The sequence below is a fragment of the Anoplolepis gracilipes genome, chromosome 16 (assembly GCF_047496725.1).
Source record: "Anoplolepis gracilipes chromosome 16, ASM4749672v1, whole genome shotgun sequence".
Taxonomy (NCBI): domain Eukaryota; kingdom Metazoa; phylum Arthropoda; class Insecta; order Hymenoptera; family Formicidae; genus Anoplolepis; species Anoplolepis gracilipes.
The window spans coordinates 3,263,551-3,281,968 of record NC_132985.1 but is presented as its reverse complement, the minus strand read 5'-3'; the positions used below and the strand labels follow the sequence as shown (position 1 = coordinate 3,281,968).

General features: G+C 34.1%; 1 protein-coding gene across 12 annotated transcripts in view; it reads left to right on the top strand.

Annotated features, from left to right (window-relative positions):
- LOC140674880 (zinc finger and BTB domain-containing protein 8A-like) overlaps positions 1-18,418 on the top strand; it is a 73,988-nt gene that overhangs the window by 24,526 nt on the left and 31,044 nt on the right. For 5 of the 12 annotated variants that reach the window (XM_072908778.1, XM_072908780.1, XM_072908777.1 and 2 more), the window contains one exon: positions 197-1,068. In XM_072908778.1, coding sequence (XP_072764879.1) covers positions 197-856 — 660 coding nt within the window. In that variant the 3' untranslated portion in view covers positions 857-1,068. Of the gene's footprint in view, positions 1-196; positions 1,069-2,121; positions 2,243-5,915; positions 16,598-18,418 lie in introns of those variants that run through there. The other 7 variants (XM_072908784.1, XM_072908785.1, XM_072908786.1 and 4 more) reach the window with 4 other exon arrangements.

Here is an 18,418-nt window from a genome sequence, read left to right as displayed (position 1 = left end):
TCATGACGGAGTTTCGTTACTATTCCCACAAATGATGACGATTACTTATCGTCATCCTACAACTACTCAGTCAAAACAGACATGGGAAGGAAGGGATTTTCTAATTAGAGATTACAAAATTGGCTTTTCTGCTAAAAAAGATCAATCGTTCGAGATGTGTTGATTAAGCACATATCCTTTCCTTCTCTGTTGACAGACTAGTATGGAGTGGGAGGTTCAGAGAGATGGGAAGAGTGACGAAACTACGGATGTACAGAACATGACTCCAAATCGTCCAGATTCAGCTGTGGTACAAGTTTCTCGCGAAAGTGCCATCATGGCTGGAGGTTCTCTCTGTGTCAATATGTCAGGAACTGCATCTGAATTTTCTGGAAATTCGTATCTAAGTCAGACTGTACTTGTGAACTCGCATCATTCGTATAAAAACAATAACGTTTATCCAATGCAATCTTATTCGTTACCCGAATGTAGTCCGAATGTTAAAACACCTGATAATGATATGCATAGATCGCTACGAATAAATCAGGAACCGGGAATGTCCGTAATTCAATCGACATTGTGCGGGAACTTGCAACGTTCTATTCCGCAAAGTAGAAAGGCCGGTAGATTTAAACCCGCATGGTTACAAACGTTTACCTGGCTGCAATATGACGAACGATCGAACCTTATGTTTTGCAAATACTGTAGAAAATGGAGCGAATCTATACCAGAAATTCGCACTTCGTTTGCTGCAGGAAATGGCAATTTTAGACTTGAGATCGTGAACCATCACGATAAGTGCAAAGCACACAATTTGTGTGTGACTAAAGAAAGCGAGGCAAAAAAAAATTACGCTTACGCGACAAAGACATGCTAGCCTCGATATTTAATTAGCTTCTATTCTACTTGTGCCTATCTAGTTTGTAATCCGTTCCGCTCAATTAATTTAAAAGAAATTTATATTTATAAATACAATACACACATTTGTATAAAATTTTAACTCAATTTTTATCTCTTATTAATCTATTTTAAAATTTAACTAAACTTGTAATAAAAATTGAAATACGAAACTTATGGCAGAATATTGCAAGTATTATTGTTGTTTGACTACTCGATCTTTAGTATTCCTAAACTTTTTTTTGGAAATTCTTTTTTTCGATTCTTATATTTTAATTTTAAATTTTGCAATTCTCGTATTTTATTTAATCTATTGTGCTTTTATTGCATCAGCAATTTTACAAGTGTGTTCATATTCTGTAAAATATAATTGGGTAGAAGTTTTATATATTTTTCTGCAGATGATTTTATTGATGTTGAAGTTATTGTTATATGTAAAGTTAAAACAATAATGTACACTATTATAATATACACTATTTTATTGTATTAAAAATGCAAAATATATAATAAAGCTTATTAATATTTTTATTTTATAAATAATATATGACATAATATGTATATTTCTTACAATCGACAAAATACATAATTTATATAACAATGTATATTTAAATTGTATACACTAAATGTACATGTAATTGTACATTTATTGTATAAAATTATTTGCAAAATTTTTTTTAGTTGACGAAAATTATATATATATATAATTTTAACAAATAATTGAGTAAATTATATATACTTAGAGGTTAAATATGTTTGTTTTTACAACAATAAGATAGAATATTTTAAAGATGAAGTATCGAAAAATTTTAATATTTTTAAAAAAGTACATATTGTTATATAACTATGTATTGTTAGATGGCAACTGTATACAATATATTAACAAAATTTCAGTATATGAGAGAAAAAGATATTAAAGCAAATATTTTTCAGGAGATATTTTGTGTGATGTCCATCCTTATATTTTTGAATATAATATTTATTTAGAAATAAAAATAGAGATTACTGTGTAAGAATTATTTATTATCACATATTAATTATAGAATATTTGATTTTCCATTAATCTTTTTTACTTATTGTTATTAAAAAAACTAAAATATAAAATTGTTATTAAAAAATGAATATTACATATCATGTTAAATAAAATACATCACATGCTATTATTCATATATGAGTAATATTCATAAATTAGTTTTATATTATTGTCACAAATGCTTATTTATAAATATGTAATTGTTTTGTGTGCAGGGTCATGCAGTTGGATTGATGGGAGAAGATGGAGGGACTACGACAGGGGCGCTTGATGGTATTCAGGGAATCGAATCATCCGAACACCATAATCCCCCGGAAATGCTCGACGGACTTGATGGTAAGATTTTCATATATGTTTAATCTTACGACCAAAATTTCATTTAGATTTAACATATTTCCTTGTTTTTTGCGTTTCGCACTCCAAGCCGTTTTGAATTGCAACTAATTCGTATGTTATGTCGATATTATCTCAGATATGACTTTAACAATCAAACATGATTGAATATTACGTTTATAGACATAATCGCGATAAAAGATTTATCAATGCATTATTTTATGACTTGCTGTAAGTATTACGTTTCATTCATGACAATCTTGTTAAGATCTGATTTCGCGTTTCTTGGACGTTTGATATTTCATAGGCAAAAGAACGATCTTTTTGTCAGTCGATGTATGGGAAATATGTTACATCTAAGAAATCGAGGGAGATCTGCATGCACGTTTTGCAAGAATTTGATACGAGTCGAATCGTACGTAGGTATCGTACGAAGCGAGCATCCCTCTATTTCCAAAATCTGGCAAGTGTAGTGAGTGTAATTTTAGAAAGTGAAAAATTTTCTCTATATATGTATATATATACAATATATATATATGTACATGTATATGTATACATGCATGTGTATATGTATATATATATTTATATATATCTATATATATTTATATATATGCATATATATTGATACAAATATGCACCGTCTGTGTGTGTATATACATATATATATTTTTAACTACATATGTATATTACATGAACCCTTGGTGTTGTGGTGATGGTATCGTGCATTTGCTACATTCGTCATTGTGGTAGTTTTTAATTACGTGTGTTAATATATACAGAAAACATAACAAAAACTCTCGTTGGTTTGGGACATGGTATCAGCAAATGGACTGTACTCCTATCTTTTTTTTTCTCTCTCTTTTTTTTTCTTTTTTTTTTTTTTTTTTTTTTTATTTTTTGTTATGCCAGAGATTGCGATGGTATGTGGGTGCGATTGGCTGAGTTCATCTCGCTGTTCTTACACGTGCGCGAGCGCGCGTGCGTGCGTATGCCTGGTATCACATTAACGAACTCCATTTGCGTGAATGCGCGTAAATGTGCGCCGTGTGTGCGAGATAACGTGTACATACATATATATGTCATATATATATATATATATATATATATATGTATGTGTGTGTGTGTTTATATATATATATATATATATATATATATATATATATACACACATATGTTATATGTGAACATATATATACGCCATATATGCGTATATTGCGTGCACGTGCGGATGCAGATATACGCATATATGCAGTTTTCACGGCGGGACTCTCTGTGCATGTCTTTATACACTGTATTTTTTTTCTATCTCTTATATACCCTTTGCCGTATCTTGCGTCACCGTGCCTAGCGATCTTGATCTTATATTCTCACGTCTCTCTTGCGCTGTTTGTTTCTACACGAGTGAACGAGAATATTAGCAACAAAATGTGCAGTCAGCGCATCTCGTTGCGCAATCCATCGTTTGCATTAATAAAGTTGCCGGTCGCGGGAAAAAAAATCTCGTTACGTAAGACGTTTCCCATACACATTGTTTGATATCACGAGATTAATATGGAAGTTAACGCGATTATTTAAGAACGAAGGATCCGAGGATCCTATAATCCCAAAGTAATCTCCATCCTAAAATTAGAAGTAATATAATGTTTTACTTTAGAAAACCTAAATCTCACATATTTTTTTAACTTGCAAATCTCCATTAATTCTATGATTAGAGTCTGAAAGATTCATATAATTGAGTTTTTGCATACATTTTTATATCTAGATAAAAAGTATTATATAAATATATAGGTAGGGATTTAAAAGATAAATATTTTTAACGAGATATCTTCTATCATTTATCCGCATTAATACGTCACGCTTATTTATAGTCATACGATTCTTATCCACTACGCATCGTCGATGCATTAATAATAGTCGCCAACAACAGCAGAAGCAGTTACAGGAAAACTCGTAACCCTATCATTTTTCCTCCTAACGATTATTTCCGAAGCTAAGAGAAATATATGCGATTAGACGGCTCGTTAAATTGATTTTGTTGCTAACATTATTCTTCGTTCATATTTTGCATTCTTGACCTCGTGGCGATCTTATCATCATCGTCGTCGTCATTATCGCCGTGGCAATCGTTGGTCCCACTCGATTATATATTCTTCTTGCGCGATTGTATATTCATATTATATATAGTTAGTTAAAATGTTGCATGAGATATACATATTATACAATAGTCGCCAACAGTCGCGGGATGCTCGCATTTGATCTTCGACGGAGCAATTTATGTATAGGCGGTACTTGAGAACCAGGGGGGACAAAGTCTATAGTTCATATCGCGATCTTCGTAGACGGAATTTGTCGTGCAAACATCGGTGAATTTCTCTCCTTACTGAGATTTTTACATTGAAAATTTATTTTCCATGCGATTTTCTTTTTGTTGATTTGACGTCTCTTTCTTTCTTTCTTTCTTTTTTTTCCTGTATTGTGACAGTATCTTTAGTCTCTTGGAACGCGATGAGATGACAGTAGAATTGCGCTTTTTACATTGGTATTGACATTTGCTACGAGTAGGTAATTATAGATGAGAAAGAGCACGGGGTGAAGTCCTTGATGGAATTGGCTGATTCTCCGTCTTGTTTCAATAAACGCAGAAAAGTTTTAATTTTTTATCTTTGAATCGTTATGTCCTTGGATCTTCCTGTTTTTTCTATTGTTATGTCACCGTTGTTTCTTCTATGTAATTTCTTCATATATGTTTTTAGCGCTTATGAAAACAACAGAGGAAATTAAGCACAATTCCATTTATGTACATTACTCCGTACTATAAATACGAGTGTGGTGTTCGTTATGATATTCTCGTTGACTTTGAACGTAATAGAGAAAATTCCCTTTTCTCTGCAACTATTTGACGTAGAGTGTGACTTATGGGAAGTATGCAGGGTGTTCTATTTAACGTTATCATCCGAAATGCCTTTTTTTCGCAATGTCGATCTGTCATATTTAAGATATTTAAAAGTATAAGTTTCTAAATATATTGAAATATTTAAATTAGTAAAAAAGTATGTAATTAGTAAAAAAAAAAAAAAAAAAAAAAAAAAGAGATTTGTTAAAACATAAATTTCAATTTTATAAAATATAATTATACTGTATATAAAGCTTTTTTGTGTTATTTAAATGAGAGCTCTTTTTTATGTTTATGGAATTTTATTAATACATAAATATTTAAGCTTTGTAACAGTTGGTAAAATAATATCTATCTAGTAAAAGTTTTTGTTTTAGAGAAAAATAATTTTTTAAGTATATATAATATTTAAATATTATATTATAATAAAAAAAGTAAAATCTTGGGCGTAAAGTATTTCCATTTTGAATATTACGCAAAAGAAAAATATTATATTTATGTCGTTAAAAGTAGCTGAGATAATTTCGGAAAAGCGATTTAATATTTATTTAAAATTTTTATAGTAATTTTTTATTTATAAATTTTTTTTTACAAAATTGATAAAGCACAATTTTTTTTAATCCAAAAGATTATCACAGATAACATTGCGCATGAAAAAGGAAATGATTAAATGAGGTAACGTCGAATCGACCATTCTTATCTTGGGATGATATTAGTAGACACAGTTGACATTGCCGGTGAATTATGATGATGAATTCATTGAAACGGGACCTTGTATTCCAGGCACGACAAGGACTTGCAAAAAAGAAAAGGATATAAGTAAAGACAGTCACAATAAGTTAGAGCAGATCGGTATGGAGTGCTGCAAGGTTTGCGGCAAGAGCGTAGCCAACATTAAAAAGCACATGAAATCGCACAACCCCGACAAACACGTATGTCACATCTGTATGATATCGTTGACCAGGTCTGACAATTTGAAAAGGCATATTAAGCTGAAACATGGAACACGAGAGAGCTCCTTCATATCGCCATTTATGCGTATGGAGCATAAACATTTCTTAGCCAAATCCGAGTCGAGTTACTTGACTTAGTGACTCTTGCGTTGCATAATTACAGGCAGTGCGTACACGTGCAAAGTATACTGATCGCGGATTGCGTGAACTTTTTAATTAAGACTTATGATTTTAATCTTTTCAGGAAATACAATAATTTACGGTAGTCTCTTACTTTATAAACTATCGCATATAGAGAAATACATATAGTCTGTCGTGTTGTTTGCTGACATTTGGCGCGAAACTGTCGTAGGATCCATTCATCTTTAGATTTATGACTTAGGATGCCTGGATCCTTCGATTTTTAAAAAGACCTCATTATACATTACATGCTATATTTTTCTTACATATATTTATTTTCTTATAGTAAAGTGTAAGCTTGTAGATTTGCGTGTATACGTTAGAGAGTTGGCTTGAAACCGGCGCACGTATAACTTTTTGCCCGTGTTTCACGTTTCAAGCGTAATTAGTAATAATTGCTACGATCAACCAAGTGTCATATAAAGTGTCGACCTCGTCGCACAGCTGTATACGTGACGACTATATAAAACGAGATGTGCCATTGCGCGCGTGTGTTTTTTTCTCTTATTTAAAGTACTCCAATATTTAAACTAAATTTAAATCTATTTATTCTTGTGCGTTTATAACTCCTAAGTATTTAACTCTAATGATTAAGAGATATGGGATCTCCGTTCTTGCTCAAGAGAACTAGAGCTCCCTTAGCAGTAATGAAGTGTTTGTAGAATCAATGGCCGGAGATCTCAGTGAAAGTAATATCGAGTACAAAACTTCATTCGTGTTCTACCTCTCGCTGATTGTCTGGTATCGTTCCGAAATACGGAAGATGAGTAAGGTTCCTTCAAGATTACAGGGTCATTCTTTGATCTCGTAATCATTATTTTTCTTACTTCTTTAGATCCTCGAATTGTTCTGAGAGGATTCGCGGCTTGTCTGACATTTATGTTCTCGAACATTCGAGTTTTTAGATTTCATATCTTTGGCTATATTATTTATAGGCGCGGCAGAAATATTATTTAACAATATTAAATAACTCGTGCACATGTCGCGAAAAGTTTTGCATTATTCAGCTATCTTTCCGTTAAATTTATCCGCTCGAAAAAGTGTAAACATATATTCAGTGTTGTAAAATCATTACATGTATATGTATATATGTAAATGATATGCAACAATAATAATAAATCATGGAACCTTCGTGTTTTTTAACGCTCCTATAAATCTCGTGTAATAAAATGTAATGCAAAACATTTTTCGACGCATGTACGTAATATATATATATAAATATTTATACATATATATATATATTATATTTATATGAGACGTAGGTTGTGAATCACGTCGAAGACTGATTTCTGTGTGAGCCGTCGTGGCTCAAAAATAGTCATGATGAAACTAGTCCCGCAGGCCCATAGGCTGTTACGAGAAGGAAACAGGTTTCTTATCTGTGAGTTCACTTATGTGGTGCCTTTCGTTTAAGTACAAGGTTAAATCACTAATCATGATAAATACGACAAATAGTAATTAAGCGAATACGGTATCTCCCTTAGACAGTGCGTGGTCAATGGTCATACGTCAATAGTCCTTTGTACATATCATTATGTAACACACGTGCTTTTTTTCGCCGTCTTCGTATCGTTCAGACTTTGGAAAAAATGGCATCGAGCCAGTTTTTTATCTACCTACGTTCTTTCTCTATTTGCAGATGCGACATTTTTAGCTCTTCGAGCGATTGAATTCGCGCCAATAATGGATATAAATCAAGCAAATGTGTCGAAGTTTTTCGGAAAGTATACGGTCGTATGTGCTAGCAAACGTATGTCGGAGATACTCTTGCGCACATGTTTAATGTAATCATTAATTTCTTATTTCTCCGGATTCCTAATTATTTAAGCTCGTTGTTACCTCGCAAATCGAGAATCTCGGTCTTATTCTGAACCGTGAAAGAAATATAATGTAGGATTAGTTAAAGTTAAACACGGAGGGATTAAGTGTAATAAGGTTGTACTTTGCTCTTTCAATAGTCGCGACAATTTAATTTTTTCGCGATTATTGAAATTTGCTCTTCTCGTTGTAACTTTCTAAAGGAATTCCTCGGTATTCTAACCATTTTTCGAAATATTCTCGCCGGCGACGGCGAACTTTTGCTGTTTGCTCATACAAAGCGACTTCGCGGTTTCATGGAAATGTAATGCAGTCTCGCACGTTTGTTCCTCTCTATATACTTATACGCGTTATGCAACAACGAACATCGTCTCGTTTCGTCAAGCGGATGTGTTCCGGAAGCGTCGGTTTTCAGAATTAACAAAAAACGCGTAAGATTCTCGGGAATCCATTTACTATTGAACTACTTGCTTTGATTATAAACAGTCAGAAAATATTATTTCGCGAAAGACTCATCTACCTCTTTTTTCTTATTTTTTCCTTTTTCCTTTTTACAAAAATGTTATTAGCTTTTTGTTCACCATTTTTACAATTAGAATAGCTTGATTAAAAGCTGTTATAACATATTTTATTATACAAGTTATCAAATTAATAAGGGTAATTTGAGTTGCTTTTAATTAAAAATTTTAAGATATTTTAATTTTCAAATTTTTTAAACACAAAAGTCTTTGCATTTTTGCTTTACCAAAAATTTGAATTATCGTTCTCGGAAAAAATAAGCCGTGAATATTTTCCGCGAGATAAAGCCGCACACTAAGTCCGAGATCGATTGTGCCGAGCGGTAGTAAAAATTGCAAGAGTTTGGAACCACGTAGTTCTGTCAATGACACATGTATCGACCTTTTTTCCGTTCTGGCAGCTTGACTAACGACAAACAAACGTTAGCCCGGAACACAACGTGACACATGAGCGATATTACTTTTGAGAATCAAACGGATTGGAAATCGTTGTAATGTCTCTTTGCCAAATAATAATGACAAGCGATGTGTATATTGAGCGTTCAGTATTATTTTGTTAAATCACGTTATTTTATTAAATCGTACGATACGGTCACTTCATATCGAGAGAAAAAGAAAGAGAAAATAAACCTAAGAAATGTCTCTTCAGAAATGATCTATAAATATTAAAAACTTGCACTCTACATATTTGCTATGCAGTGACGTGGTATTTTCACTGCGAGACTCTCAGGCATTCGCCAGGAATTTGGTATCCTTGAATACGGGGTCTATGGACAGCACGGATTCTTGAATCTCTCAGCTTCATCTCCATTTAACAAGGAGAACACGTAGCCGAGACGACAATTCGGATCCGGTAATATTAACGTCGTGAGTTGGCCGTGACATACAGCTCGTAACGGAGCTTTCTGTATTATATATATATATATATATATATATATATATATATCGCCTTCGCGCGAGACGCGAGAAACGTTGTCACGTCAAGGAGAGACATTTCGGTGTCATAACTTTGCGACCTTTAATGGCGGAAAATCATGCATTCGTCTTTCCGGATATGGTGTCGCTGTATTAGTGAACCGAACAGAGTCGGAATGGAAATTAGTATCGCGCGAGACTTTTCCCACCGCAGCACAGTCAAAGGGCTCTCTTTCTCTCCTTTTATTTCTATCTAGCGATAAAAAAGCCAACAACGTTTTGCACTCCCTTTGCAATAGCTCGGTCCATTGATCCATTGCTGTATCTAATTATACAGCATACCCTTCATTACCTTAATTGTTCTCGGAGTGTGCTGTTTTCTGTCCTCGATTCCATCGATCCGATTCAATATTCTTTGCAGTTCATCAAATTGAATCATATATTTTATAAATGTAAATTTATAAATTTGATTTGTTTCCCTGGATGCGCAGATCTAGAGAACTTTAGAGAATCTTGTTAAGCCCTCAGCGTCACTTTACGTTCAAATATTAAATATTTATTTTATATTCTTTTTATATTTTTCTTTTTATCTTTTATATTAAAGTATACATTTAAACAATTATAATACTATCTTATAAATTATACGTTCAAGAAATTTTTCTTTGTTAATTGAAATGTTAGAAAATATTATTGGACCACAACAAAAAAGTGTACAACACATTTATGGTCCGCAAGCTTAACATTGTACAATGTCGTACGACTTGGGAAATTTTTTAATTGGTTTTGTTTTCGTGATCTGCTTGTTTTTTCGCCTTTCGCTTCCGCTCTTTTCGCTTGTCTCTCTATCACCTCTCGATTTTACTGTCGTCTCTAAAACCACTATCTCGGAACCTCCTTTACTGGATACTTATTCTCTTTACTGATACTTATTCTTCCTGACATGTATCGATCTTTGAACAAAGCGGCTTCGCCGACGAAACAGCGTATTATTATAGATTTTCTGTGCTCTCGAGATGCATCGGTTAATATTCTCGTGTATGGGTGAGCGAGCGCGATACTCCGTCCATGAAGCCGCGAGGTCCTTTCTCAACCTCGATAAGCTTCTTATCGGTATATCTTTTCACCTTTATTACACATCTCATGGTGATCGAACGGATGTGACGAGTGGTAAAAACGAGAATGGGAGAGAGTGTCCTCAATAAGAGGATCACCGAGTAGAGATGCACCCCGAGTAGTAGTATGCCCCGCCGCAAAGAGTTTCGTTTTTCCAGCACGTGACCAGAGGCTTTCGTCTTTCTCCTTCTTGCTCGTATCTGTTTAATTTAAACTCGGCGGTTGGTTTAGCCGAGTGGAGAAGTCGAAGCCACCGCTGCCTTCCGCCGATACGTTCTTGATAGCTCACTCGTCGAAATAGAAACTTCATCCAACGCGATCTTGTGAAACTCGATGGATCGTGTCAAGCTATTAACCACTTAATTGTAGAAGCTTCAATACAGTTCGAATTGACGATCTACTTTAACTTTATAGAACGACCTCAGTTTTATTTTTTTATATATTTATATATTCAGTTTAGAAAATGTGGCGTTTATTCGTGAATTGTTTCTCGTGTTTCTCTTCAGTTCTTCGTAACTAAACTCGATTATAGAGAAACTTTTTTTTATTTGCATATATCATACTTATATCGCATATTTATTAGATGTGCAAACTTTTTAATGCCGTACTTGTCGTATCGCGCGTACACTTGAATCTCTAATAACATTTCTAAAAAATCATGTGTGTGACTATTGGCAAATAATCTAAATGGCTTTTATATTCTGCCAGTATTGAATGTTCGATTGAGGAAGATAGGAAGTATTATTCTCTTTGCATACATCGTGATGTTCTTGTTATCGCCGTTTTCGAGTAGTTCAATCAACCCTCCTTATGTCTTGAGTGGTTACATGTTTCGGGAACGCTGCGGTATTGTCTTCGAGTAGACGGTATTCCACAGACCTAGGTAAAGCTATATTGCTATATATATCTACTGACAGAGAATACTCGAAATGAACTTTCAACGTTTCGGCTTTACGAGTAGTACTCCGGAAATGAACCGCATCGGGAAAGTTTGCACGACGGAATTTCGTCACTCCCTGAAATTCACGCGATACGATACGTACAAAAGATTTCATCGAATTAAATAATTATGTTATTATATATAAATTATGAATAATTATATATTCATAGAAAAAAAATTTAGCTTTATGAGATTATGAAAAAAAGATAATTTAAATATCATAACATATATGACAGATATTTCTTGAATTTCTCGGGATCGGTGATTGCTCTGGCATTCTCGCAAATTTCGCGTGATCTTATAAATTAATAATTAATTTAATAATTATAAATTAATAATAATTAATTCATGTGAATTCAGGAGAATTATTATCGATATATTATTCCCCTGAAGAAATCATGGTATTTTAGCTAGCCTTTGAGTATTGCTGTCCGAAATTTAAGAAAGTTATCATTCGATAGAAACATCGGTCGTGTAACGCGGATTAACTTCTTTACTCGTGCGAATTTAATACATCTAGTAAAAATATAAAATGAAAGAAAGAAAAAAAAATCGTTCTTCACATCGGCCATATGATTGTCATTTTCTAAGAGAGACGCGAAATCCTGTACTATATCCACGTCGTATAGACCGCTGTGTTGAATTCACATACATAGATCACTGCACTTCTTAGCATATATGCAGTTTAGTCGAATGTACTGGGAGGAAACGTGCACACAATGGAGGCTGGGAAATATATACTCTGTTCTCTCCTTCTTGCCGCTTCGTCATTGCTCCCTACCCATAGTCCTCTACGGTCGCCGTTACGTCTCTTCCTTTCTACCCTTCCTGCATCCCTCCTTCCTAACGGCTCTTTCTGGTACAGCAGCTTGACGTGCTGATCGATGTCGGTATATGAGAGAATATCAGATTTTTAGCCATTAAAATGATTGGGCGTTTTTAACAAGAGTGATTTTTACACTCTACGTGCGTCTAAGTAATTACATTTCTCTAATTCATGATTAGATATTTAAATATTTAAATCGTGAAAAAAAATTCTATTAACAAAGAATTTCTTTAGCGTTGATTAAATTTAAGTTTGCATCATTGTCTTTTTTTCTTTATGATTTTATATACTTTATTATCCGTCCGAGTAATAAGAGGAAGAGATGAAAGCTCCGCTAAGGCATGCATTCGGATGCATTATTCAAAATATAAACCGCTGGCGTATATTCCCTTCGCGCGTATATCAACGTTGCCGGCCGAAAAATAGAGACAGCTTACGTGTGCAACGCCTGGTACAAAGTGTGTTAAGCTCCGAAAGGGCCCGTCCGTTTCTCTCGCTCTCCTCTGCATAATAAATCTTCTCGAGCATCCCCTCCGTTATACCATGTCCTTCCCTCAGTCCCCCTTACTCCCCGTCTCTTTGTCTCTTTCTCTATCACATAAACCGCTGCTCCCTCTTTGTCGTTCTTTCTCTCTCTCTCGCTTCCTCTATCTCCATTGCAGCCAGCGATGTCTCACGAGAGAGAAAGAGGGTTGTCCCGTGGTCAGGCAGTGAAACGCTGGCAGCTGGCTCGTGCTGTTCTCCGCCCTTTAATCTCTTTGAGCCCAAGGGTTCTTGCGAATGAAGGACGGCGGCGATCCTAAATTTATAAAGTTTGAAATAATCCGAGGAAATTCTATATAATCAAGAAACTTCTAAATATTGAAAAAAACAACACTTTTGATTTCTTCTACTCTGCATTATTACAGACACACATTTAAATCATATTTGAAAATAAATATACTTAAAAATCTTTTTTAAAACTAAAAAGAACTTTTTCCAAGAATATATATAAACTCGAATAGAAGCTCGAAGAGAAGGAATAACTGGCCCATTTACAGAGATAATATACGTTGAACGAGCATCGGAGAAGACACGAAACTCTCGTAGAGTACCCACTCGTAAAGTTTTAGAACGTTTTGGAGATGTGATTCGAGTGACTTTAGAGTGGTTCCCTTATAAATCCCACGCTTCGATATATGATCTTTCGCGCTTCCGTAAGAATATACACTTTTTTATCTTTTACTTCATCTCGATCCATGCCCGGTGCAGGATAGAGTTTACTCTCTTGTCTGATATCGGTTCGAGGAGTCGAGAAAATAGGTAGTGTTTTATTTACAGACAGTTTGCATTTTTGTATAAACAATACCTATTAGATCCCCGTAATTTCCAAGAGTAGATTTCACATATCCGCCCCATTCGTCTCTGTCTTGGCAAGTTTTACAGAAATACTTCCACTTCCGACTGACTAGACTTCCGTGCGACGCCCACTGTAGGTTCGCCAAACATTTGAATACGCTTCGTGCCTCGCGATTCTGATATAAATCATCATGCGAACACCCGCCGGTGATTGTAAGAGTCATGTTACGTCCCCGATAAAATCAGTTTTGAAGTCGTGAAAATAATCACGCTACCGAACGGACGCTTGCTTGTTACATTAATATCTTGCCGTCCGTTTTCTCCAATTCGCATTTTCCATACTGGCCTCTTTACATTTTGCTTTTTTTCGAAAGGCACGCGGAACTCATTCACGAGATGTTGAAGTGTGAGCTTTTTTACCAAACTAAGAACTGTCTACCAATCTAGCAATCTGGCAATTGATCTGTTAACTTATTTATTATTTAGATTCTTTTATTTTTTATTTTATTCTTTTTTCCTTGTTTAAATTAAATTTTTTTCTATTTTTTATTTTAAGACCATTTATTGTATAGGATTGTATTATTTTTTTTATAAAGAATTGAAAGGTTTGAACACATACAGATACATTTTTCATCGCACTTTGTTTTATATATGGTTCTTAAAATTCTCAAAACTAGTTTTGAGACACTAAACGATTTTTCGCTGCGATACATCAATACAGAAGTAAAAGTTTATAGCGTGTATAACTTTATTCAGTGTTTAAAGTTTCTTACTTTTTATGCTTCGTATGCAAAATATCAGAATGCGACATGAGTTGTCAAAGAGGATCAGAAAGTCGCACGTGCTTGTAGAAATACAGACACGTGTCTGACATACTCGTCTTTATATATCTTCTGCATATATAAATCATGAAAAAAAGGAATACTAGATACGTATCGATATGCTGACACAAGCATCAAAACGCTATAAGCAAGGGTACAACGCGGAAATTTCTATTAAGAAATAGAATTTGATTTCACGACTAATCAATTAATGTGCCAAGAAATTTGAAAGAAAGAATCTGTAGATTTGAAACGTGGTTTAATATTTTTCGATATTCCGCACAAAGAATTATTGATGTTATGCCACACGCGATGAAAACGCGATATTGTCGTTTATGGCAAAAGCTATTTCGACGACCTCGAAGAGCTATTTTCGGCGTAGCGTATGTAATCATCCACCCGCGATCGGTACCTCTCTTTTTAGAGCCAAAGTTTCGCAAACAATTTTCAATTAATGCGCCACCAAACTTTCAATTAATTAGCACACCAAAGAGCATTATTTCATACATCTACAAATACATAATTTTTAAATGCCAAAAATAAGATTATTCTCGTTTATTCTTTTTACATACGTAAGTTTGCACGAATCTGAATATATATATAAATATATATATATTAGTTTTATAAAAACATAGTATCTTGCGTAATATGACGTCGGCAAAATATTACGTTTAGTGTCATTAGTCAACGTCATTCTCGATCAAGATTGTCAGGTTGATGGTCGAATCAAGATTGCCACTATCGAACTTCATTTCCGGACGTTAATTTTGCAGCAAACAGGAATAATCCTATTTCGCAGAGAAATATTGGCATTGTTGGCAGTACATTGATTCCTTCTGCTCGATAACTAAAATATAGCCAGTAATGCCATGCCATCTATGGACACGTTTACTACACATTGCCCGTGCACAGCTTTAATTTGCTGAATACTTTTCGCCAGTCTAATCTTGCGACATTGATCACGCGAAATACCGCGGAATTTTTCGTGATTTAAATAGAAATAAATTTTAATTTATAAAAATATATCATGATACATTAGATATCGGAATTCATGGACCTTATCCGATCGCGTTCAGTTATCGAAGTCTCTTATTATTATAGGATTATAGGAAAATTCTAACCACTTGATCTCTAAATCTTAGATTTTTAGATCTTTTTTGTACTTTGAATCCTTTTCAATTTCTTCGATGATCTAGAATTTTAGAACATAAAAGGTTTAGAAAAAATGGAAAATTAAAAATTAAATATAAAATATTAAATGTGTGTAGCAAATAATAAATATGTAATGTACGTATTGATTCGGAAAGTCATCTACGTGTGTACCGCAAGTCTACAAATCAATTTCCGAATCATCTACTTTTTTCGCCATATTAGGTTCCGGTATTTTCCACTTCGACATGCTTATTGTTAGAAGGAAGTATGTCCGATAACGATGCTGTTAGGGCGTTGACCATCGCGCTTATTCTGAGAGAGTTGTCATCCTTTCCCCTTTTCCTCGTTCATAAAAAAATTGTGCCATAAGAAATGCCTGCCTATGCGCCAACGTAGATTAATGTAACTATCATAAGAATTTAATTATTCGCTTTCAAAGCTAACGTTTGTATATCTAGAGATTAGGATTTTCGTGCGCGCGCCAAACAAAATTTTGCGCTACTTTGTTATTTAATCGCAAATTTATGACAAATTAAACGGTATTATCTTGATGTCTCTACGAGTTTTTTTATATATTCATTTTCGGAAGTTAAATGATAGAATTTCAAAATTCGGAGATTCAAAAAGTTCTAGCCTTTTGAATCATCCATATTTAATACCAATTAAAACTTCCATTTTTTTTTGGTTTTCAAAGTATTGGAAATTATCGCTACTTAATAATCATTTTCGAAGAAAGTGTCGGAAAAGTGTTTTTTTGGCGCGCGTAACAAGTATTAAGATTTAAGCGAGTATAAATGAAGGTAACCAAGTTACCAAACAAAATATATTGTAATATTTTTGTACCGAAAAGAGATTTGTGAAATATAATAAACAGTGAATATTCAATCTAACCTGCACTATGGATTACGGATATATATTTTCTCGCCGTATTCGATACTTTTGCGATATTCAAATTTTATAATTTTTCGAGAACTCCCCGTTCTGCCAGAAAACAGAAAAAGAGGATGCATGCTTCGTGGTTCACGTGGCGAAAGAATCGCTCTATTTTTTGTTTGTTTGTTTGTTTGTATAACAACAAAACGTTGTGTAGCAACGTGTGCGAAAAGAGAAAGAAAGAGAACCATACACTTTATCTCTGTGCAAAAAGAGCAGATTCTCGTTTACTTGAATCTTATCGTTTTTCGATATACATAGGTGCTTTGCCTTCATCATTTTCAATCTACTTTTCTTCATCTTTCATATTTTCTTACCTTCCCCCCTTTTATATATATATGTATATATATATATATATATATATATATATATATATATATATATATATATGTATATTTTTCTTTTCTAACTCTTCTTCTCGTATCTATTCTTTCTCATTCGCTCTTATATCAGTTTTAAATAAACTTGCGAGTCGCGGAACATAATAGAAAATAGCGATTGACATCCCTTCGCTGTTTACAAGAGACGTATTCTAACCCGGTGTTTTTCAACCTCCGTTTCATGTGACAAACAAATCTTTTGTGACAAGTCTGAGGGAAAAAGTTTTGGTTATCTTTCTGCAATCTTTTACAATGTATCTTTCATATTTTATTGAAACGAATCTCAAGCAAGTAGTAATAACACAAGGTGTTCGAGAAAGATATTTATAAATAGCAGAATTTATCTTGCGCGGAATAAATAATCTCGTCGCATATATCGCGAATCTGTCTATCATGTTACATGTCTTTTATCAAAAAATCAAGATCAAAGGGACTTTGAGTGTAACATAATTTTGCGGAAGAAATATATCGATAGCAGGACCGCGAAGATATTTCAGATTGGCAATTACATTTTTGTATTTTATTTTTTGTAAATCGATGTATTCGTATCGAAATAAATATTGATTTGTATATGAAATAATATTACAATAAATAATCTTATTATAATAATTTTAATTTTACTATATATAAATCTGTGACGTAAATCTTTCTGCTATTGGTATGTGACTTCCGGTAAACAACCCCTTTGCGATACATTCGCTGATCTCTCGCGCGTTTCAAGGTATTTCTATCATGCAGAAAGGGTTGAAAAACACTGTTCTAACCGAATCTAACTGAGGCTATTCCACTAACAAGAGATAAAAGGTACTCACACACATTTATATATATATATATATATCGCTCTTCCAACTTTGTGTATATGTATAATAAAAAGCGACAAAGTGTACAAAGCCTTTTTTACAGCGTCGACGGAGCGTCCTATCCACGACTGCATTCCGCACACTCGTCACGAAAACTCGTCGCGGAAAAGTGGAAATAAAAAAGTAACGTGGGGAGGGGGGGAAGGCTATCAGGTTTCATTGAAAATCGAACAGAGCGATGAAAGTTTTTAAGTTGTCTCTTTCCTTTCCTCTCTCCCTGTCTCCTGCCTCCCTCTTTAAAACCAATTCTTCCTTGGTTCTTTCATTGATCGAAAGAGCGGGATGACCTTTCACCTTCTTTCTCTGTTGTCCCCGCGCACCGTCACGCGAATATTATTTAAATCGCGCATTAATCGAGAACGGAAGCTAGCGTGAATGCAGTCGATCGATATGACGTTACACCGCGGCAGCGTCGACGGCAATCGGCTCTTTGAGAAGCTAGATAGCAATTTAACCCTTTGTGGAACCCGCCGTTTCTGCGAGAGTTGCATAAGATGACGCTTACACATATGGGATTGTTGAGGGAACGCCCAAACATA